Source organism: Pieris napi, chromosome Z (assembly GCF_905475465.1).
Source record: "Pieris napi chromosome Z, ilPieNapi1.2, whole genome shotgun sequence".
NCBI classification, from domain to species: Eukaryota; Metazoa; Arthropoda; class Insecta; order Lepidoptera; family Pieridae; genus Pieris; species Pieris napi.
In genome coordinates, this window is record NC_062259.1 from 5210666 (window position 1) to 5234667 (window position 24002).

Genomic DNA, 24002 nt, shown 5'->3' on the forward strand with positions numbered 1-24002 from the left:
AGAGGTCGTTTGTCGGTGACAAGACCTCCACTGGGAAGAGACAATATTTAAGAAAATTTAAAATTCCTAATGTTGCATATTTTAAGTAATATGATTTATATGGGCGCTTATCATATAATAAGACACATTATGCAGTACTCGTTCTATATAATAAAACTAGTATAAATATTAATTAGTGTTATGGAAATAAAAGCATTTAATTTATACACTGTTATATTTATTAACAATAATTGTTCTGAGAAGTTGTAATCATTAGAAATTTTTCCCTTTACAATTTTCTAAGTTTAAACAATTAATTTAATAGGTGTTGTGATATTTTATCAAAACTTAAATTGATTATTGATAGATAGGAGTTTTTATATAATAAATAAATTTATGTGAGTTAATAAATCAGTCGTCTGCTTTTAAAATTGACTCCAAGGGGTTTGGGCCTTTTCTTCGAGGATTAGATGGTACTTTTGGAACTTCAGCTGAAAATAAACATGATTTTTTAGTTTTAACTGTTAAATATTTGTTTAGTATCAAAACTTTGTTTATACATATATAACATATGTATGTAAATAGCATGCATTTTTATTGTAGGGTAAGAATCAGAGTCGAGATTTTGAGCTAAGTTTGACTCCCGTCTGTCAAAAACGTATTAAATTATCTCATTAGAAAGTCATACTTAGTGAAATTTTGAAAATATAGCTCCCGGAACTAACACGAAATTTCAAAACGCGCAAGGAAATTAATTTTCCGAACTAAAACGATTTACAAACTTACTTGTTGACACTTGCGAAGCCTGCATGACTTCTAAACAGGCCATCCATTCTGTAATACTGATTTTGGCATCGTGGTTCACATCACAATATCTTGGCAGCTTTCGGCCGCACCTCCTGAGCTGGTCCACTGAGGAAATGAGCTGATGGAAAGACTTCCATTCCCTTCTCTCGAGAGCTTTGTTCTTGTCCTTATCTAACATAACATATGTCCAAGTAGCTGCTTGCTCCTCTTTTGATGCACCCCATTTCACCATTTCTCTGAAAATAATTGTCGCGGCAATTAAATATTAAACATCTATCCAGTATTTTACTTATGCATAATTTAATTTCTATTTATGTTTAGTTCTTTCATTATTAATATCGAATTCTTGCCAGTCAAGATATTTGAAATGTAATTTATGATAAATGTATTTAGTAAAAAAAAACAGGATTGGCATTAATTATAGAAAGTGGTAGATCAAAAATCTTAAAAAGTGGTGTATCCTTGTTTTTAAGCGTTTTATTATTAATTTCATCGTTCAAACGCGCCGAATTCGCTTTATATAGTGATTAAGATCGCGTCGTCAGTACTTAGATATAATTTTTCAGTTATAATACCACAAGAGCTTCCTAACCGAGCTTCCTAATCATTACGACTTATAGTCGTCATGACGACTATATTTGTTTGCAACGAACCTATCGGGAAATACCCGATAATTTTGAAGCTCGTGTGGTATTCGGGGGATTATTTTTCCGACCCAAATGTCGGCCAATAGAATTGCACCATGAGACGAAATGTACAGTTAACAAATAAGAATTTCATAATGAATAAAACAACTACTTAATACTTTTCTTGAAGCAACGACCAGAGAAAATTTTCACAAAAAATTATCAGTATAATACCATGTAGGTTGTACCACGTGACGTCGAATGGTGCAATTCTATTGGCCGATATTTGGGTCGGAAAAATAATCCATAGAAAATAATAAAAGGCCAAATTGATAATTTAAGTCTATTCAATTTACCGGTACCGGTTTCTGGGTACCTTCGTGCACTCTCTTAAAAGCGCCCCACACTCGCAGGAGGCTAGGGATCATTTATTCCCTACCAAGGCAAGCACTTGTCATTCAATATCGAATGGCTCGATAGTCTACGACCCAATGTCCTGTTTCTGATGCTGTACTTAGAACCATTTCTAGTTATTGTCCATTTTAGTTTTGTTTAATTCTCAGGGTTACCACACGTATATTTATCGTTGCAATTTTATTTTTATATCGATTTAGGCTAGGTAACAATGAAAGAATGTTGATTATCCGTTATTAGGGACGCTTTAGTAAATCTATTTGTTCACATACAGTGGTAAGTGTTTTGAGATGTGTGCAGCCGAGCGCGAGCGAGATTTTGCTTTGAGATAAGAAGAATCACATATATAGTGTACTATCAGTTTCGCCCACCTCCGTCTAGACCTCTGTCTTTTTGCTTGTTTTTTGATAAGTTTGCGTTTTTTGCTTATTGTATGTAAAATAAACTCGTATGTCGAGGTACCATTACAGTATGTATTTTAAGAACTTGTATCAGCTGTTGTGGGCTGATAGAAATAGAAATTTAAGTTCCATAATTTTCACTAAATACCCACTGATGCATCTAAGCATAAAACAGTTCATTTTAGTAAATTTATCCTACCACCATTAAAAAACTCCAATTCTACGCAATAAATACATGGTTTCTGATCCAAAGAGATGGAATTATCGTCTGATCCAAAGAGTGCCATTTTAAAAATACATATAATTTCGTAACATATTTCTAAATACCAAGACAACATAAATTAGTGAATAAATAAGTAAAATTTTAGCGTGTTATTTATTTGCAAAACAATAGTGATAATTTATTAGCAATTTAGGCTTATAGTAAACAAAAGGGTGGCTTATGAATGTCTATTTATAAAGCCTTTTCTAAAGATCGGTGATTGTTTGAGCGATATAGCGGTACTATGTTAATTAAGAGGTAACTGTTCCTAAGCCAATAAAGAATAAGTTCGGGAAACATGGGTATGTTGGTGTCGCTTTGAAATACCTAAGAAAATTTACTGAGGCAACATGAATACAGATTTTATGTAGATTATCAATATCAAAGTGTACAAAGTGGGAAGGGATTTTTGTATACTTTCTGGAGGAAGGATAAGATGTCGTATGGCGGATAAAATGTAATGATTTTAGTTTTTTTTAAACATTTTCCGTTAGCGTATAAGCAAGTTAATTGGTATATTGGTTCATAGATGAGATTCTAACACACGAACTGCGTGTTACAAATCGCATACCACAAGGGCTCTCTATATAAAAGTGCCTAAGGTTCAGGGCCATAATATATATATTTTTACATCCGTTGTGCGGTTTACACGTCTGAAGAACATACAAACACATTAGCATTGGCTTGATTAGAGAAGTCTTACCCGGGCCCAGTTCCGTTAATTGATGTTGTCATTTTCGAAATGAAAAAGTTCATTAGGTCTCGCAAAAAATTACTCTTCATTGGTTCGGGACAACCTGAAATTTACAAAGTAAATAAAGTATATTTTGAAAAAATTATGGGTTTTACCCTGTCTAAATGTACACTCATTATTAAGCTTTAAATTATAATAAATATTAATCTTCTAAGTTTTATGTTAATGAAATGGTTTTGTATAATAATAAAAGTAATGTTAAAAAATTTAACCGACTTCAAAATACCTGTGCGCTGAAAAAAATTAAAGAACTAACAATATCAATTAATGTGTCGTTTGAGTTTTGACTGCTTCTAAAGTTTACACTGCAATTTTACTTTTACACGGTACAAACATATACTGTAAGTTATTTCAGTTCTTAATTTAATTTAAATAAATGGTTATTAGCGTTAATTAAATTATTTAAAAATCTTTTTATTATTTATGTAAAGGAATTTTATATTATATAAACACCTAGGTGTCCTACGCTAAGAAATTCAGCCAAATTAATTAAATAAAAAAGTTATTCACCTCTCATTGGGCTGGCGTGTTGGGGTGCAGAATCGCAATCGGGCTTACTGTCTTTGACCGATGATCCTGGTATTGGCTTTCCTGTGTCTTGATGCACGCACCAGCAGTAGCCAGTTGAACGGTAGCACTGCGCCCTCGCGTATCTGCCGTCGCCCATGCACTCGGGCACGTACAGTACAGCACTACCCGCTTTCTACCAACAAATGTTATCATATAGGGCGATCCTATGTAATGACTAATCAAGATAGACGTTTACGTGCTGTTTTAAGAAATATGTAGTAAACGCTACAAAAGAATAGGGGTTTAGTGCAGGCTATCAGTCCGGTAGGAGAAAATGCCTGTATACGGAAGTCACACTTAGTGAAAATTATAAATCTGACCCAAAGATTCGCGAGTGAGACGCAACTTAGCACCATCTTGATGTCAAATCGGATGTCAAAATCCACGTTTTTTTTAAATACGGGATCCACTTGTTTCTAAATATTATCCTTTTTTAAATTAATTCGCTTGAGTATAATTCGTATTCACTTAACATTTTCGCAAATTGTTTATACAGAAATATAATATTTAATTCAAAATATTGGGTACTTGCTCGGTACAAGCAACTTTTAAAAAAAAACTTATTCAAACCTACCTACTACCTTACCTACTCAAGCTGACTTCAGTAAGGCAGAACTAAACACCGAATTCTTTACAATTATTAGCTTAATAAAAAAAAATTGCGTAAATCTACAAGTAGATATATATTTTTTTCAATATTGGTACACAATACAAATAATAATACAGGAAATATAGGGGTTATCGTTTGCAGTCGCACTTTCGCTACACTTAAAACAATCGGCAATTGTAATTCGCACAAGCATAAAATTAAACATAAGTAACATTTTTCAATTCAACATATTAGTAATTTTATTTTATATATTTTAATTGTACATTTTTTTTAAATTTCTTGTAACATATATGTGTTCTAATATTGTCATATATTTTAGAAAAGATAGCTTGTAACATATACTGTAGAAATAGAATTATGTATGATGTGGTAAACAGAAACTTCAATAAATAATCCTTGAAATACAATAAATATAATTACATATCCATGATACGACAAATACAAGTATACGTATAATTCACAATTTACTTTTTTTTTCTTCTCTTTATGGCTCTGGCACGGTTTGTGCATTAGCCAGCGTCAAGTATAAGATTTTAAAATTCGCTGTTTTGATTATTTACAGTTTATGAATAATAAAAAACGAAGGAAAAGCAAATTCAAACAAAAACCGCGCCCGCCAAATTCGAACACAATTTACTTTATACCAGTAAAATATAATCTGCTGCTTGGTATCGCTAAATTCCATAGCTATTTGACTTTTTTTTAAATTTGCACAACATTTGAGGCTCCATCATCGTAGTTCAAAGACTAGAAAACAAAAGAAAGTCGAAATTAAAAATAATACCTGCTCGTCTAGCACAGCTTGTCTGTCAGTTAAGCAGTCGTTCGCCTCATCTTCCCTCGCAACGGAACCTTCTGGTGCGAATGAATTTCGCATTATTCCTGGCAACACTGAAAAAAACATATTGGTTTGTGTAGTTGGTAATGTTACCGTGTCATATTATGACTACGCTCTAAAAAGTCGCGGTAAGAAAATTCCCTTCATTAACAGTCAAAATCATATAATCATATTATATATTATATATGTAACACAATATACACTTATGAACGTCAAAAAAGGAAATGAATGTGAAATGCTTCTAACTTTACATTAAGTGCCAGTTCTCAAATCAAGGGCGTAGAACGGAAAAGAAGAACTGGCAATAAACTCTGCGCCACTCTTTTTTAATCGCCATGTTTTTTTACACAACAGTTCCATGTTGGTATGTACTAAAAAGCTAGGCTAAGTAAAATCACATTAAGGAGAAACGAAGTTTACGGTGACATATACATGCAATTTAGTTATTTACTGTCACTATAGATATACCTGCACTTGTATCGGGTGGTGGTTCCTCCTCATAATCCGGCTCATTTTCAGGCCCGCTGTCATCGTCTGCATTCAACGACATGAAGAAACGGAGAGAGACTATATATTATTATTATGTTTGCGCACACGTTGATATAATAAAATTTTCTCTAATAAATATGATGAGATGAATGTCATCTTTATCGTGTAAACATTTTTAAAAACGTAAAATAAATATTCTACAGCTTTAAAATGCTTAGGATATAGAAAACTGATATTTTTTGTAGTATCAAGGTACTCACAGTCCGGAGCTGGTGGTTCTGGTATGGCCAGAAGACAAACTGACCACTCCGCGCGCGCGATCTCACCATCACCATCTCCGTCACAGCCACGAGCCCACGCACGGGCACATCTTTTCGGTTTCACCACCTAATCAACATTTTACCTACTGTATACAATAATCATAGATTCGAACGCACCATTGCTTATAAATGGTTTGATGATCAGCTTTTAGGAAAATTTGCATAAAATTTAGTCAGCTATCAAACCCAATACCAAACGGAACTAATATACTTTACCTGGTCCATCAGAATTGGAAATTTGCCGTTATTGAGTAGTGTTGTTTTGCACAAATTTTCCGTAGAAAACAGAACTTATCCATAAACGCAGACGATGTTCTTTCATTCATTAAATATATTAAAAGTATTAATTATGTATCGTTTTACAATGATTTCCATCGCATCACGTTTGCTGTTATCATTAAAATTCCTACCCAATATATTCCTATTTCCTTCCTTATATTACTAAGGAAAACCTAGCGAAAGCAATTTAACTATTGATGTATTCCAAACCTTTTTGATAAGTCTCCTCAAGCCTCGATATTCTGATTTCTGCAAAGTGCCGCTTCTGTCTCGATCAAGTTCCCTGAATTTCCAATCGGCAACATCACGGGGGTCCGATCCCTCCCCACCCCTCTCTGAGCGACCGAACTCCCCACTAAATATCTTTATGAGATTCCCATTAAATTGAGCTCGATCAGCCCGAGTGCAACCTGAAATTTTATATTAATATATAATTGCTAAGTTGAATTCGTTGCATAAGGAAAAATTACAAGATGTGTTAGTATAAACACATTTTTCCTTCTAGCTCTAAGAGATTATATAGCTAGGAGTACCAAGTTTCTTTTTAACTTCTCATGGAAATATCCGTGAATATATTGTAATTCTCACGCGAGATTACTATTGTGGCATTCGAATCGCATGCTGAGATGTGCGCGGCACTAAATAAAGCGATTTATTTCTTTATCTCGATTGGGATGCACCTCTATTCAGTCTCAACAAAGAGCCGTATGATATGACAAAAATTTTATATTTATGACCACGTTTAATGTGCAGCTTTCGCCTTTCTCCGTGGAAATAGAAATTCATCTATGGTGTTGTACAAAAATAGATCCATTCTGTTCGGAACCAGCTGTATTGAGAACACGGGTTACGTAAATTATGTTACACTAATGATTCCCGCTGTTAATTATCAAATCACTAGTTTTAAAGTAAAGCATTTTAATGCGACAGGAGAAAGGTCTGTTTATGTCAATGGCATTAATCGTGGTAGGTAATTGGTTTCGTGATCGTATTGTTGCATGCGCATAAAATCAATAATTAATTTACGCCTTTTCATTAAATTCTAGTATGAAAGTAATTTTCATGTGCGATGTAAGACTTACTTCTTTTATTACGTTGACCTCGAACCGACGAACGCCGTCGCGTTTGAGATTTACCTGAGAACAAAAAAATATCGTTATAAGAAAATGCATAGTGAGGCTAAAAGAACACGCACTTGACAGAAAATATTATAAATAGTATTGACGCGAAATACTACATACATGAAATAAAATCACTTTAATACATCTCATTACAAGCTGTCGCTATTTAAGTATTTAAAGTGGCCAGCAATTAAAAAGCAATTAAACAAGCACCTGCCGCACAAACGATGACTAAATATTGCCTGAGGTCATAGACACCCTGTCTAATTGCCTATTAACGATTATAGGTATTATTGTGTATTTGAAAGGGAACGTACTGGAGCCGACATGCCTACAGTGCAAGTTGAAAGTGCGATGCTGTCTACTCAACCGGTCTTAACGACAATGATGTACAGCATTAGTCGATACTAAAACCGGTAACGGACGAGCTCCCCATACTTATTACATCTCCATAAATTGTTTAATTGAATGTTTAAATTGCTTTATTTGCGGCAATCGTACAATCTATATAAAGTTAACTCGCATCCTTTAATATTTTACGTAGAAACGTTAACACTTCTAACCTCAGTTCGAATTATTATTTTTAGTTACGTTTGATGCTTTAGCTGAAATATTGTTTTCATTTGGCGTTCTAACTCTTTCTTCGTTCCGTTATATGGCCAGAGGCAGGTACCTAAATATAACACATCAAAGGCGCGGCGAACCGCTTCGACAAAGCTATTGAATGATGTCTGGGCCGTTTTTTCTATCGTCTCATGGTTGAGGCATGCCTTCGTTACCTTCGACAAAAAACTCCAGTCCATTGTGCTACGGCGTCGCGCAGTCTGACTCGAAACGCGATTTCTAAGAACTCCACACTTGTTAATGTGGGCTACCATAGGGTCAAGATAGTGTTTTAAATCGAAAAAGGTTTCGGTTAATATGCCTATTTCAAAGCAATACTAATACATAGTTTGGTTTAAAGACCATATACATATATATTTAGATATACATTTTAATCAATATATATCATTCAAATCATATCATTATCATATTAAATGATAGGTTTTTTAAAGAAACATAAAAGTTAGTTTAATTTCACATTGAAGTAGTAAGTGAGAGTTAAATTAAAAATTTTAGTATCAAAATTTATGAATAGTCTTAGTTTATTTTAATGGACGTAAGTAATATCGGAGAAACATGATTTCCAGTAACCGGGTCAGTTTATAAGTGGTAATAAATATTTAATTGCCTTGCAAAAAGGCGCCACACTTCAACTGTAAGGACTACGCTATTAGCAGTGAAATAGGCCTACATTTATAGTAATGCCGGCTAAATTATTGTAATTTTTAGTCACTAATGTTTAGCTGGATTTCAACTATCTAGGTTTATAACTGAATTATCTATATCTATCTTCTATCTATCTATATATATATATATATAATGAAAATGGTCTTCGTTTGAGGCTCAATCACGCCTAAACCACTGATCGTATCGACATGAAACTACCACCATTCGATGCGATTATATATGCGATATTTTTCCTAGATGGTTTATGGCTATTTATTTATTAAATTCCAACGTTCCTTCATTTTTTTATTGCTGTTTTACTTTTATGAAAATTTATCCATACGGACTTCACCGCGGAAACATTCGGGGAGGCTTCCTAGAACCTCTAAACATCAACATCTGTTAAAAACTCGATTTTCGAAATATTTCAATTTTCTTAGCGGGAAGTTAAAAAGAAGAATAATAAAAATATGAAAAAAACAAAAAATAATGAAACATAAAATTTATTTTAATTCGTCCAGCAAAGCGGGCGCGAAACGGCTAGTAGTATTATATGTCATGTTCTGGAATATACATATTATTTTTCATTATACAAACGGATGTTTCTTGAAAACTTTGCAGTCTGGCAAACCTTCAAAGTGCTGTTTGGAGCATACGATTTTTATAAGATATTTCCAAAAGATTTGCATAGCGCAAACACATTTCTGCTTTTTCATCGATACTCTTAAAGTCGAGTAGTAGTAATCAGCTGTGCCTAAAAGTAATAAGTGAAGTCAGCAACTGTGGTATTCTTGCAATTTTGTAAAATATTTACGCCCAAACCCAATAACCTATCTCAATCCATAATCCACCAGCTGAGATAGTAATTTTAATCCAAATGTTGTAAAAAGTGAGCCAATAACTAGACGGATTGTAATAGCCATCGGTCGATACAAGCTATCATAAATGACAGTTGACGAAAGCTCGATTTCAACAGTTAATTATTTTAACAGATTTTAACTTAAACCAGTTTTTTAAATAATTAAAAAACTGTTTGTTATGTTTTAAACATGTATATTTTAATCTTATTTGTACGGTTTTATTTACTTTATTTGGTTATCATTCATTATCAAATATGAGTGAAAACTCGGTAAAATGGAACAACAAAGAGCATTTTATCCGTCGCCAAAATGGATTGTCTTCATAGTGTTTGGTTATTGGGATGCAGATAGGAGATCGATCGACTGGTCTGATGTCAGACTGTTTTCAATCTGAGATTGTGGATTGATTATTGGGTTCCGGCGTTAGACGGAATGACTGAGTGCGGGATATTTTAAGAATAAGCTCCGACGTTTTGTAATTCGAGATATTATTCATATTGCCTTTATAAAAACCTGGAATGATGGATTTAATAAGAGCCATGTGTTGCGGACTGAGATTACTTGGAAATTGCTTTAGTGCAGTGTTTATAGTACACGTACTCGTCTTCCTAGAACTAGAATAAAAAACAAATCTTATTTCCAGATCTACTATAAATAAAAACACGCTACGAGAAATACAATAAATAATTTGCACTATGTTCTACTAAAGATATAAACAGATTTTATAAATCATAAAAGCTTGCCAACGCACAACGGCACATTAATGCAAAGATACAATAAAAATAAAATGCATAATTTAAGTGGCAAAATTAAATGAGGAGATTAAAAAAATAACTATAAAAACTGAAGGAAAATCGATTTCAAAGTGTGAGGGGAGCGACAACGGATATCCAGAACTAGCTCGTTTAACGAATACTCAAATATCTTGGATAATTCACAAGATATAATAACCTTATCGATGAAAAATGCGTAACCAGTGAAGCACCTTTAAATTAACAACCAGAACAATATTTAATTTGTTTTTTTCTCACAGTGGTGGCCTGGATGAGATCACTTGAAAGCGATTGCCCTCGTTTTTATTTAATTTGTACTATGTTTCTGCATACTTGTAACGAAACATTAATAAAATAAAAATCTAACGATAACCTCTGGTGAAATTAAGCCATTCACCTTCTTAGCCACATTCTCTAACATAATAATATTAAGTAGTAGAAATTCAAGTAATTCTAATAGCAAATAACAGCACAGTTCTCAAACATCCGCTATCTGTCAATAGATTCCGAGTTTATTTTGTTTGAACCCTTTAAAATAATTGAAATAAATGACTATTTAAGCGGCTTTTATTGGTAAAGTAATTGTATACAAATTAATACCTAGTCTGAACGTATTAACGTTTATATTTATTATTTTATTCTTTGTTATTATTATTATTTTGTTGTTGTTGTACCTTTAATAATAAGTGTTTTTTTTAAAAGATATTAATACAATAATTATTTATATATAAAAAATATTATTGTATAATGTATATATATTCAGAATGCTTCCTTAATTTTATATTTATAAATAATTTTAGCTTATATCATCAGAAATTTATATATACATTCCGCAAAGCTATGAAATCTTTGTGACGAGCGCAATTATACGGATAATTACAGATCGAAGGTAACCATTTAAATGGCGCCAGCAAGGAATCTGATTCATCGATTATATTCGTTCATTTTGATATAGAAATTATGTTGGGAATTTGCTTATTATAAAACATTAGCCACCTATTTATAGCTTTCACTAAGAAAAATAAGTAAGAACGAACTGGAATATAAAACTTAAACCTCTATAGAAATGATAGTGTCAACTCAGTGTTATTTAATTTACAATACATATTTGATAAGTTAACGAATATATAAAGCTTGCGATTCTATAATTACTACTAAATAGAACGTACCGCGCTTTGGTATAACGGTAAAACACTATAAAAGTAGAAGCTGTTTCTCAAATAGACGCTAATATGCAATAAAGTTTTAAAGCCAATTCGCGGCTACCACTATAAAACGATGAACATACAAATTTACATTAACATATATATAATGCATCGTCTGTATACTATAACAGTTGCCAGACTTCTAATGTAAACAATGTGTTAGTTCCAAATGGAACGGTATTCAGTGGAAATATCGGGTCATTATGGATCCGCGAAATCGCATCATGACATATCTATTTTATATAATCCACTAAATTTAATAATCCATTTAATAAAGGTAACAATTCTCTATCACTGAGAATAGTAATTCTCGCTGTTCGTATAGTTTATTGTTTTCAACTGGTTGTTAAGCAAGCAGGTGACTTACATTTTAAAGTCCAACTCATTGCGAAGCTATAATAAAGTATTAATATATTTGAGCAGTGTTGGCCTAGTGGCTTCAACGTACGACTTTCATCCCTGAGGTCGTGGGTTCGATCCCGGCTGTGCACCAATGTAGTTTCATTCATGTGCGCATTTAACATTCGCTCGAACGGTAAAGGAAAACGTCGTGAGGAAACCTTGTCTTAGACCCAAAAACTCGACGGTTACTGATCACCTACTTGCCTATTAGATTGACATATGATCATGAAACAGATATATAAATCTGAGGCCCAGACTTAAAATGATTGTAGCGCCTCAAATCATTAGGCACTTTTCTGTAGGGCGAATTTAGCAGATATTAATAAAAATATGTAGACTAAACACGTATTCGTCTAGACATACCTAAGATTCAGGCCGTTCAGCGAATAAATTTATTCTATTCCACACAAGATAAACTGTGTGTCGTCATAACCCGTTAGGTCATTTAGGGTGAACCAAAACATCCGTTTTTGAACTGTGAACGGAGATAGAAATTTTAGTAATGAAGATTGTATATGCGAACTTTTGAATGAAAAAAATCAATAGATATTGTAATAGTAATTTTCGTTAATATGTGTAACAAGTAACACTATACCCAAGTATAGAGTACCCTTCGGATTACTTTAAAAAATGTATTAACCTGAGGAGTACAGAACATTAAACTTTATACTACCTATAAAATTAAGGAAGCTCTTGGCTATTTAAGAATTTATGTCCGAGTAAAACATAAACTGTAGAGAAGAACTCAAGACAGCGCTAAATAGGACTTTTGTAAGTGACGACAAATATTATCTGATAACAGTGTTGCAAAAGTCAAAAATCAAAAAAAGGGAGATTCTTATGCCAAAAATCGGGAGAAAACGGGAGGTTTTAAAAAATAAAATAAATGCATTTTAGGCTCTTATTACTTTATTAAACAATAAAGATATATTTATATTATTAAGGTTTATTTATCCTCATCCTCATACCATCTCTTTGAAGCAATTTTTTCGAACATTTTCTTTTCAATATCAAAATTAAAACATGTTTGATCTTCTTCTGTTACAACACGTTTAGTGTGAAGAAGCCCTACTATAGATTCTGTGGATAATTTATTGCGGGTTTTGGTTTTCATCAGATTTATTGAAGAGAAAATTCTTTCTACATTGGCAGAAGAGTGGGGCAAAGATAATATTTTGAAGACGAAGGAACAGATGTTTTTAAATATGAGCGTACCATCACCATATTTCATGTTGTTAACGCTAGCCCAAAATTCCTCAGTTTTGTCAGAAAACAACGCAATTTCTTTCATATTGCGAAGCAAACGCCATTCTGTATCTATGCATTGGTAATTATTAGTGTCCATTAAATTTGGGAACTGCCTACATAATGGAACTATAGATGGCAGTTCGCCTTTTTTTACGTTTTCTGGAGACAAAGCTCCCAAATCCTTTAGAGGATTATTTTTGATTGGAAATCTTTGTATTATTTGATCGGACGCTTCAATAAAGAACTGAATACATCTGGTTTGGAACAAATGAATTTGTTCAGCCGTTAATCTCTTGTCAGTAAGCAAAGTATTAATGGCGTTTGCTCCGTAATAAACATCTCCTATAGCTAGAAAATTATGTGGGTTTTTATAATCAATGTTTTCTAGATTATTTTTTTCTAAATAGTCTTTTTTCAAAAAACAATCGAACAAAGTTCTTAAACTAACACAAACTTGGGAATACAACATGTGTATTCTTGCTGATTCAGATTGCATTTCTCGATTTAATTTATTAAAAATAGGTAAAACAAAATCTAAAAATTGTAGAAAGAGTAATGTTAATGGATCGTTTAGTTTGTTTAATATATTTGTAGCTGTTGCAATATCGTCATTTAGCGACGCATTAATGAAAAATAATTTTAAGGCTTGATATTGCTCCAAAATTCTAGATATAGCGGCGTGTACTGACAGCCACCTCGTCTGACAAGGATGTAATAATTTATGTATTTTTAAATTACAGAATAATTGAAATTCTTTAAATTCAGCAGATCTTTTGGGACTGGAAGAAAAATAATTATATATTTCCCTTACAACTTCTTCAACAAAACGAGGTATTTTGTTGCAAGCGTATGACGCACACAAATGGAACGAATGACATATACATTTTATTATAAATAAATGTGGTATATCAGCTTTTAATAGCGTCATTACTGAATGATGACGTCCCATCATAACACTTGCACCATCAGAAGCAAAGCCTATGAGATTTTGTCGAAACGGAATGTCATATTGTTCAAAAAAGTCTACAATGCTTTTATGTAATGTAGTTGCATCAGCAGTCACAACAGGGATAAGCCCAAAAAAATAATCTCCTACATGATTTTTTTTTATATATCTGACTACGAGACACAGATGTTTGGTGGTACTCCTATCGGTGGACTCGTCAATTATCAAAGAGAACTTCACCTGTCGTAGATCTTCGCAGAGAGTATTAAAGCCTTCTTGTCCGATTACATTATTTACGACAGCTTGAATTCTGGTGCGAGAACACTTCATATTTTTAGCAACTTTCGAATCTGGACAAATCTTCTGTATTAACTTGCCCAGATGGTCAGTTATTGCATATGGCAAGTTGTGTTCAGCAACAAAGCCGGCCATCCGAATTTCACCTGAAACAATTTCATAATGCAGTGAGATAAATAAATAATTTAAATAGTTTTGTTTTGTTAAAAACAACTTGCAAATCTAAACCAGGAATGTAGTCAAAAAAACTTCTATCCCTTAAACATGGACCGGATAAAAATTAACAGTATTATACATTATTAAGTATAAAGTCATAATAATATATTTTATTTACCTTCTCTCACTTGATGTTTGAGTTGTATCATTTCTCGATTCACAAAATTAGTCATCTTAGGTTGGTCCGCAATGCATTTGACACTTTTAATGTGAATCTGGGAAGCGGCATGCCTTTTAACAGCGTCGAAGCCAGAAGAAATATTAATATCTTTATTACAACTTTTGCAATATGCGTAATTTTTTTCTTTCAAACTTTTTGTAAGCCAATTACAGCATTCTGGCCGTGATTCCCATTCCACTTTATAATTTTGGGCGTATTTTTTCCGTTTAGCTCCAGTGCTAGTACTTGGTGTATTCGTATTTCCATCCGAATCATAGGTATCGGACATTGTGAGACAATAGAAAGTAATGCAATAAAACCTGTACTGTACACTAGCGAACTGACGAAACAACAATAAAGTGAATAATATCTTTGTACATTCAGCAAACAACTCGTTCTCGACCATCTCATTTTAAGGTAAGTTCCCCCGTACACTCATCAAACAATTATGAACCTTATTTCAAAAGCACTTCGATCTATTATATTTTAAGTATACCGCGGTATTGAAAGGACGTACGAGAAGTCTTGGGGAATCCCATTAAATCGCTTCAGTGTTACTAGATATTTTAGTGTTGCCACAAATTTTGTTTTAAATAAAAGCATAACTGAAATTCGGGAGATTTAGTCGTGAAATCGGTATATCGGGAGGGAAGAGCCGAAATCAGTAGATCTCCCGAAAAATCGGGAACTTTTGCAACACTGTCTGATAAAAAGAAATACATACATAACTCAAACTGGGGAAATTTTCTAAGCACTGGCGTCATGGCGCACAAAACTGCCCCGTTTATAATCTTCCGAATCACAATTGTTTATTATATATACAATACATAGATATGGTAAATGTAATGTATTTAAAAAAGTTGAAGTGTGAATGTCAATTGTCAAAATAGTTTAAACATTATGAAGTCTATGCTATGGGATAAGAAAGAAGCGGTTAGACCACATAACCTGTGGCTAAGAATATCTAATATCACTTCGGTGTTTTTTAACCCGAATTAACATACTTTTTTTAATGGGTCAGATTTGTATCACCTTCATTGTATTTTTATCAATGACCAAGATTTATTGAGTTTAATATAAATTAGTAATACCATCTGGAATTCCTATACCTCCTACATTGGCGTATTTAGGTATTTTCAGGCATACAATATGAATCGGTAGCCCGAATTTCTGCGATGAGCATAGACTCCAGATACACCTATGCTCCATGAACATTTCACTGCATTCACTTAATAACTACTTCACATTCTGTGACTTCATCATTTATTACGGATGCGAACTTTTGTGACAAGAATATTAAGTAAATTCATCATTTATCATAACACTTTGGTGTAGTTAGTTCTAAGACATTTAGAGAAAAGTTGATGACCCTCAACTGTCATAATTATCTACAAGAAAAGAGTGCGCAAAATTTGCTTTGTACGTCAAGGAAAATAATTACAAAGTTCTTTAATGAATTTGTGGTATTTGAGGTTTTGAAATAACAAGTTAAAAATACAACAAAGGAAATCCAATCGGTAATATGAACCATGATATCGAAAAGAATTCGTTCTGTGGATTTATATAAACTTTCGTCTTTATTATTAAATTGACTTAACCTTTTAACTTGTCTTGTTAGTGGCTCTAACGAACGTATTAATAACATATAAATCCTGAAATATTACAATATTAAAATTGCATCTGTATAAACGCTATAGTAGTACACTAGCAACAAAATAAAGTCAAAAACTAAAACTTATAATAAAGAAATAAAACTTGAGAAATCTCCCAGTTATATGGGGGAAATACCGCATTATATGGGTAAAGGAAGTCGCGTTATACGAAACAACGTTATACGGGGGAATTACTAAACACAAAAACTGATATTATTTTTGTAAGGTTCTCACCGATAACCATCCCAAGGATTTATTCATGGTACTCTTATTAAAGAGAAATATATTTTAAAGAGGTCACATATACTACACGAAATCCACGCGGACGAATGCGGAAAGCTTGTAAAAAAAGTTGTCCCGCTAATTGTGTCTTCTAATTTCATTAAAACACACGACACGACGCTCAACTAAATAAATCAATAGTTTAAATTGCAAAGTGAAACTCATTTTACATATAAAAAACTTAAACACAAGTCGAAAGCATAATTTTACTATCAAGACTAATGGAATAATCTCCTTAATAAAACACGTATTTGCCAGACATAAGACTAGTTCTTGAGCATTATCAAAGCATTCTCAAAGAGCAATACCCTACCTAGGTCACGAACGACGGACTTAGGTAGGTACTGCCAAAAGCAATCATTTAAATACCTAATTTGTATTGGATTTTAATTATTTCTAAATAAGTCACATGTATATATTATGAGCCGAAACGGTTACTATTTATCGGATTAAATTTTTTGAGCCGATCAAGCGAAGCTATAAATTAGCTTAAATTGTTAAATGATTAATAGAACAGACGCGAAAATGTGTGTTTAATTGTGTTTAAGGTTTTCTTTCGTCTAGAAAAATCGAATACAACTTTAACCTTTTCATTCTAATTATAGCTATATATATTGACAATGAGACGTCCTCCGCAGGACAACGCCCGGACTCTGATAACTGATTCTAATCGGCATCATCCATACATTTATTAAGTATAACTAGAGGCTTAAGGAAATTAAATCGGTGAGTCAATAAAGTAGAAGAACTGTTAAGCGATACTAATATTATTTTATCAGCTTATATTTTAATGACAGGTATTTTTGTTGCGAAAAGAGGTCAGGTAAAAAATGGCGTGACTCAATTTAAACCTGCGGCGACTTTATTTTGCACTTAATTCTATCGAAGAATTTTGATTAAAGGCGGTCCTTTGGCGCTCTGATGATATCGTTCCAATTTCAAAGGACCTTTAATACGCGCCGCTAGCGGCATGTTGTATATATGTAAAAGTATGTATGTTGTATACATATTTTTTCGTTTTATATTAAGTAGTACTTGTCCCCGAAATGTGGTATGTGGAAATAGTCTGTAGTTTTCACATCAGCGTCATATCAATCGTCTAATTCAATAATAGGTACCTGTCTACTGTCTAGTAAATAAGTTGGGATTGACATCTTCCGCTTTCAGAGCCCTGACCCCTTTTAAATACATAATATAACTCATGGTTAAAATTTTATACGCGCACCGTAAACTCAAAGACCGTTGATTCAAATTGAAAGTTATAGCTGTTACTATATATATTGTCACTGATATTATTGCTTAATTTATTAATTTAACATATAGAATATACAAGGTAAAACATAAACTAGACTCTGCTTATAATTCATTTATTGACCTGTAATGAATTAATTGAAATATAGAATTGATATTTAAAACTCCTCTAACGAAGTAAAAATTCAATTTAATATTTATGAATTGAATTTAGTTTACTTAAGCCGATGAAATTCAGTAAAAGATTAAACAGTTTTAATCTAACCCTGTGACAGGTGACAGTTTCATCATTTTACTAAGATTATCTCAAAATTGTATCCGTCTTTAAAAACAATCAATAACAGAATACGATTAAATCTCCCTAAATGAAAACCATTTATCAACACACACATACAAAACATGAGGGAAAAAAATAAAAATTTGCATGAAAAAAACAAAGAAAAACAAAAGTGCATGAGTAGGTAAGTGGTGTCAACTCGGACCGGCTTAGTCTATTGGCAGAGGCCGCATGTTTCAGCAGAAATGGTCACTGCACTTTTTCAATGATATATCAATTAATATTTTTACGATGATGGACACAGCGATTAACTATAAGCATGTATATTTAGGAACATGCAGCTATAATGCCAATACAATAGGAACAATTTGGAAGCTTCTTTTTCATTTGTGCGCGCATCACGCAAGGTGCGATTCGATAGAAATAGAATATGATCCGAGCTATCCGATGTGGTTAAGAATTTATGTATTATATTTTATTGTCTAGATATAATCTTATAAATACAAAAAAGGCGTTGTTCAAAGCGTTTAGCGTTTTTTACTAGTGTATAATATTTGTGAAGAGTTAAGTAGCCAGCAGTGTATGAATGCTGAATGAGAATGGAACGTGCAATTCTTAACCCCGACTTTGAGGTTGCTTTTTAAGGTCGCGGGAATATTGGGAGGAAACTGGCGTGTCTTAGAATCAAATCAATCGACGTCCTGTGTTATTCGCCAACACGCACTTGGTGGAGGACACAGACACAAAAGGTCAGCCTACCTTTCCTATAATAAATAACTAAACGCCGAAATATGTCTTTCTTAAATTGGGGAATCGTCTATTCGATCTATCAGACCATTCGTTTTGACGACTCATTGGTCTAGTGGTTAGTACCCCTGACTGCGAATCCATGGGTCCCGGGTTCGATCCCCGGCTGAGGCGAACATCGATGTGATGAGCATTTGGTGTTGTTCTTAGGTCTTGGGTGTTTAAATATGTATTTATATCTATCTATAATATGTATGTATATCCGTTGCCTAGAACCCATAACACAAGCTTCACCAGCTTAGCATGGGACTAGGTCAATTGGTGTGAATTGTCTTAAAAAAAAAAAAAAAAAAAACAAACAAAAATCGGAATTTATGCAAATGAGCGTAATATCTCTCGATTTGACTCCCTAAAACGTCTTTACCGGACGTTGGCTTGCCTTGTTGGATTGGATTTATTTATTTATCATAATTATTATATATTATACAACAACCACTCTATATAACGTGAGAAAACTCTCCCTTTAGAGTCGATATGGAATTTACACCGTATATTTTAAAAAGGCAGACGGCATAGTTACACCGATGTTAGATTAGATAATTCTTAATTCGTCTGATTTAATATTGTGATCTTTCAGCTTAGTAAAGTGTAAACAAGATCGAAGTGTTACGAATAGCTATGAACCATTATTTACAGACTGACGTTAAGTAAAACAGATGTGTTGAAATGGGAGTTTATGTTTTTTGTAGCTTGCACACAAGATTTTCATATGAATTAAAAATAGTTCCTGATTCATATATTAAGGGATCTATAGTTTCGAGAAGAACTTGATTATTATTAAAACTTACTTTAAATAATTATAAAAAATCAAGATTATGTTATTAGCGTTAGGTTATACCGGATATATTAAATGAATTATTTATGTGGGAATGTTAAGTACTGATTGGTGCCGAAACAAAACTAAGGTAACAAAGCCCTCGTGACTACGAACACGATATGCTTAGAGAAAGAGCTTTTAAGTCACATTCACCTAGTACATTATGTGATTTAGAGAATTCTCTGTGTATTAATCAAAAATAGTTCTTTAATTCTAGCTAATATAGGTCCTGACATCGGTCGCGTTTCAGCAAACTGAGGAAAGCTCTCGAAGGGAAAAAAAATATTTTCCTCATGTTGCTCGCTGGTAATGGCGAAATAATTTTGTAAAGCCGTCCATAATTTTTAGATTTAATCGATTACAAACAGAAAGTAAGGAATTACTATCAGTTGCATTAGTACATTAGTGTGTGAATAAAATGACATTACTGACCAGGTCTCGTGCAATCAGGCTTTCCATTCCTAACAGCTGTATCTGGTAGGGGTTTGCCGTCTGGTGTGACACACCAGCAACCTGCCGCAGCGCCAGCAGCTGCGCACTGAACCGCTGCATATGTTCCGTCTGTTCTACACTTGGGTACGAACGCCGCCCTCCTGCCGCTTTGTGCGTTCAATGCATACCGCAAAACTGCTAGGCAAGACGACTGGCCATCTACGAAAAAATGTCTATTAGGTGTGAAACCATGCTTCATACACAATGTTTAGTATATATACTAAAAACCATAGACGAGGCTATACAGTCTACAAATAAAGTGTATCAACTATGGAGGTTAAATATCTAAAGCTGTAGTCGAAACTCGACGTTAATACGAAATATTAGTTCTTAGAGTTTTATACCAACAAAGATACAGTCAAACCAATATTTAACAACTCTTACTATTGAAATAATACAACGATTGATTCATAATTATACAGTATAGACTGATGATTATAATGTTATGATACATAATTCACGTTCCCGTGACATCAATAAAATAGTAATTACGATCATGTCATTTAAATGATTTGCAAATTTCATGTGTAATGTTCACCTAACATAAATCGTAACTACAATGCATAATAAAATATTTGCTAAAATATGCATTAGATAGAGTACGTGTAGCACTATTTTTAAAACAAATCCTTTTTATAAAATATCATTTAGAATGTCTGACCACTTGTTATATTCAATTAAATTTGAATCGAAAATTATAAATCGTAATATATCACCTGTATGATATTAATAAAATATTAGAATGTCTTCTGTTTGTCGGTATTTCTAATAGAAATATAAATTGCTGTCATAAAAATCCATAATTTTGAGGTATTCATATAATTATTCATATTGTTCACTGACATTACGTATAATAATCAGTACTATTACAACACTGTCAACTCCAAACAATCGTGATTTAGATTACAATACATATTCCATTAACAAATAATACGGAATAATTATCATTGGAAGATTGGAAAATACATAGGTATGATAATCAGAACAAAAAGATAAAGAAATTCGGCAAAATAAAAGCGCTAAATGCAAAAAGAACGCCTTACCACTGCAGGGCCCTTTGTGAGCTACAGTGACTGGTTCACCATTACACTGTGCTTTAAGAAGATGGCACTTGGAAGGGTAAGTACGCCCATCTGTGCCGCAAAGAACTCTATGGGTCCCACTGGTAGCTTCGCAAGCTGCGACACGATTTACGCAGTTATCACTTATTGGCTGTAACAAATAGATATCACAATATAACATTGGCTGTCTCTCGTTGACTACAACTGTACGAGTGATATTCAGAAACAAGACTTATAAGTATGACTCTCGCATGTCAAACACGTTTTGTTTTTGACATTCGTGAATCATAGTTCACGCTAAGTCTCGACTCTCTTACCGTAAGCATCGATCAATTCGACTACGTTATTTTAATGTGGTTAAATGCTTTTTGTTTTTATTGTATTCTTGAAATCAAACATAATACATTAGGTCGTGTGTAGATATAAAACTCACACTTTATATTAGATTGACATACATATATAAAAATCTTAAGGAACGTTAAACAATCAAAGACATAATAAAAGCATTCAAAAGATCTATTTTTTATAAATAAAATGTTTAAACTGTCTTGATACAACTTGCGGTCATGTTTATGTTAAGTTTGAATAGTTGATTAATACAAAAATAAGGTATTCAATTTTTCAATTTGTATTCAGTACACTACGACGTAAGTATTGCCAATTCATGCTTGGCAATCAAGTACTATTCAGAGAAACCATACACATCATTCTAGCACCGTAAATAGGTACTTTGGGATTGATTTTTCGAAGTGTTTAAAAATACGCAATTGGGTTGCAGTTAGTTGTCCCATCAATCAAATAAGTATATTAAATATTATAATTATAAATTATTATCAATTACATACGATAATAAGTCATAAATGGTACTATACACTTAATAATTATTAATTCAAGCAATCAATAATTATTACATGTTTTGTATTTGCGTTAATAGGGTAATTACTTTTAAATAGATTTCCTCCCTTTGCCCTTTCTTTATTATTATAAAATATTGTTATTACGTATATATTAAATTAGTCAAAAGAATCATAACAGGTCATGATTTATTTTTGTAAAAGCATTGATCGTAGACAGTATATAATATTTATTATATTAAATAAACACTAGGTAATTGTTATTTAACTGTATTTCTGTATAAAATGCTTATTATTTATATTAAAAATTAATTCGTGTAAAACGTACCAAAAATACTGATTTTATTTTCTATGCGTGTATTAAATATAATATTATTGTAATGAAAAAGTGTACAATTATTGTAATTGAGGACTTTTACTTTGTTCTCTACTGAAACAATTTACTACTTTTCCTCGGGAATCACACCGGCGACATCCTAACTGCGTTGATAAGCCAAATACATGACTCACTAGTTACAGAAGCAAAAAAGAAATGCATAAATATCTTGTAAAGCCAATTACGCATTTGTTATATTATATTAAGCATGATTAAAAAATACATTATTCGCTAAGCTTTAAATTTAAATTTTGTTAAAATTTATATTATATATTTTGTAGATAACTCCATATTTTAAAAACATACTAAAAAAATTAAAAAAAAGGTTAGTTACCTTAACATCCGCAGCTTCAACCACATAATAAATAAGATTAATAAAAAAAATATTATACACTAGGTCATTGATATACATACTGTTAGTTTGTTTCAATTAATTAATAACTGATATTTTTAATTTCTAACACTTTTGCAAAAAGGAACAAAAGACGTGTCTGTTAAATAAACTATTGTCTCTTTATACATCATATTGGCATATTAATTTACTAAATCACAACGCTTTGTTAACAACTTACAAGAATGAAAAAGTAATAAATTATAAAACCGTTGCAAACACGTTTGCCGAGAGAGCGATCGGATAGTTATGAACAGAATAACAATAAAGTACAATAAGGATAAATCCCGATACCGGATCGGATCGTCTAACTACGAGCAAAAAGCGCACACGCACCCCGCCCACCGTTTAGGTTGTAAACTACGTTTGTCTTGAACTGCTTCGGTAAACTGTACAACTGTTTGGTGTTTGCTGTGTGCTTGTGTTGTTTATGCTGTACAATAATTATTACATAGATATGTATGTAGAATTAATACAATAATTAAAGCTTAGCAATTAGGAGAAGAAGAATTAAAGTTATTTTTATTAATCTAATAATTAGCAAAAACATTTTTTCTTCTTCGAAGTTAATGCCAGCTGTTTTTAAACGAAAACGAATTGTTATATATATGAAACGTCAAACGTCAGTTGTGAGTTTTAATAAGTTATTATCTTATTGATCTTGTCATGCTTCTGTCACAGTAGTAAAAAGAAGCGATGGAAAACCATGACTAATTTAAGCTGTAAATTTCTGTTATTTCCATAATTCTATTATTCATAAAAAAATAACCGTGAGTTGACATATAAGTTGTATGTCAACTCACGGAGTGTTGGTCTTGTCAGTGTCAAGCATTAAATTTTTTCTTATTATGATAATTGACCAGTTTTCACTTGTTATTTTGATTTTGATATTCGAA

General features: G+C 32.6%; 2 protein-coding genes across 3 annotated transcripts; both read right to left on the reverse strand.

Annotated features, from left to right (window-relative positions):
* Positions 1–200: 200 nt before the first annotated feature.
* LOC125062241 (SPARC-related modular calcium-binding protein 1) lies at positions 201–23493 on the reverse strand. Of its 2 annotated transcripts, none has more exons than XM_047668025.1 (12): positions 23050–23493; positions 21468–21636; positions 20365–20583; positions 7432–7485; positions 6560–6759; positions 6011–6137; positions 5730–5828; positions 5208–5314; positions 3754–3946; positions 3193–3286; positions 766–1022; positions 201–470 (listed from the first exon to the last, which is right to left on the reverse strand). In XM_047668025.1, exons 1-12 carry the CDS (start codon positions 23125–23127, stop codon positions 391–393), a joined length of 1677 nt encoding a protein of 558 aa, XP_047523981.1. In that variant the 5' UTR covers positions 23128–23493; the 3' UTR covers positions 201–390. The 2 variants fall into 2 exon arrangements, with proteins under 2 accessions (XP_047523981.1, XP_047523982.1); XM_047668026.1 differs by having other exon boundaries at positions 5730–5795; positions 23050–23491.
* LOC125062236 lies at positions 12811–15547 on the reverse strand. Its single transcript, XM_047668011.1, has 2 exons — positions 14805–15547; positions 12811–14616 (listed from the first exon to the last, which is right to left on the reverse strand). The coding sequence occupies exons 1-2, from the start codon at positions 15250–15252 to the stop codon at positions 12926–12928; spliced, it is 2139 nt and encodes a 712-aa protein (XP_047523967.1). The 5' UTR covers positions 15253–15547; the 3' UTR covers positions 12811–12925.
* Positions 23494–24002: the final 509 nt, after the last annotated feature.

Excerpts from the sequence above, each read along its gene's own strand:
- LOC125062236 (XM_047668011.1), bottom strand. The coding sequence starts at position 15,252 with ATGGTCGAGAACGAGTTGTTTGCTGAATGTACAAAGATATTATTCACT. Across the intron at positions 14,617-14,804 it reads CAAACATCAAGTGAGAGAAG|GTGAAATTCGGATGGCCGGC; the intron begins GTAAATAAAATA and ends AAATTGTTTCAG.
- LOC125062241 (XM_047668025.1), bottom strand. The coding sequence starts at position 23,127 with ATGTATATCAATGACCTAGTGTATAATATTTTTTTTATTAATCTTATT. Across the intron at positions 21,637-23,049 it reads TTGAAGCTGCGGATGTTAAG|CCAATAAGTGATAACTGCGT; the intron begins GTAACTAACCTT and ends TATTTGTTACAG. Across the intron at positions 20,584-21,467 it reads TCACAAAGGGCCCTGCAGTG|ATGGCCAGTCGTCTTGCCTA; the intron begins GTAAGGCGTTCT and ends ATTTTTTCGTAG.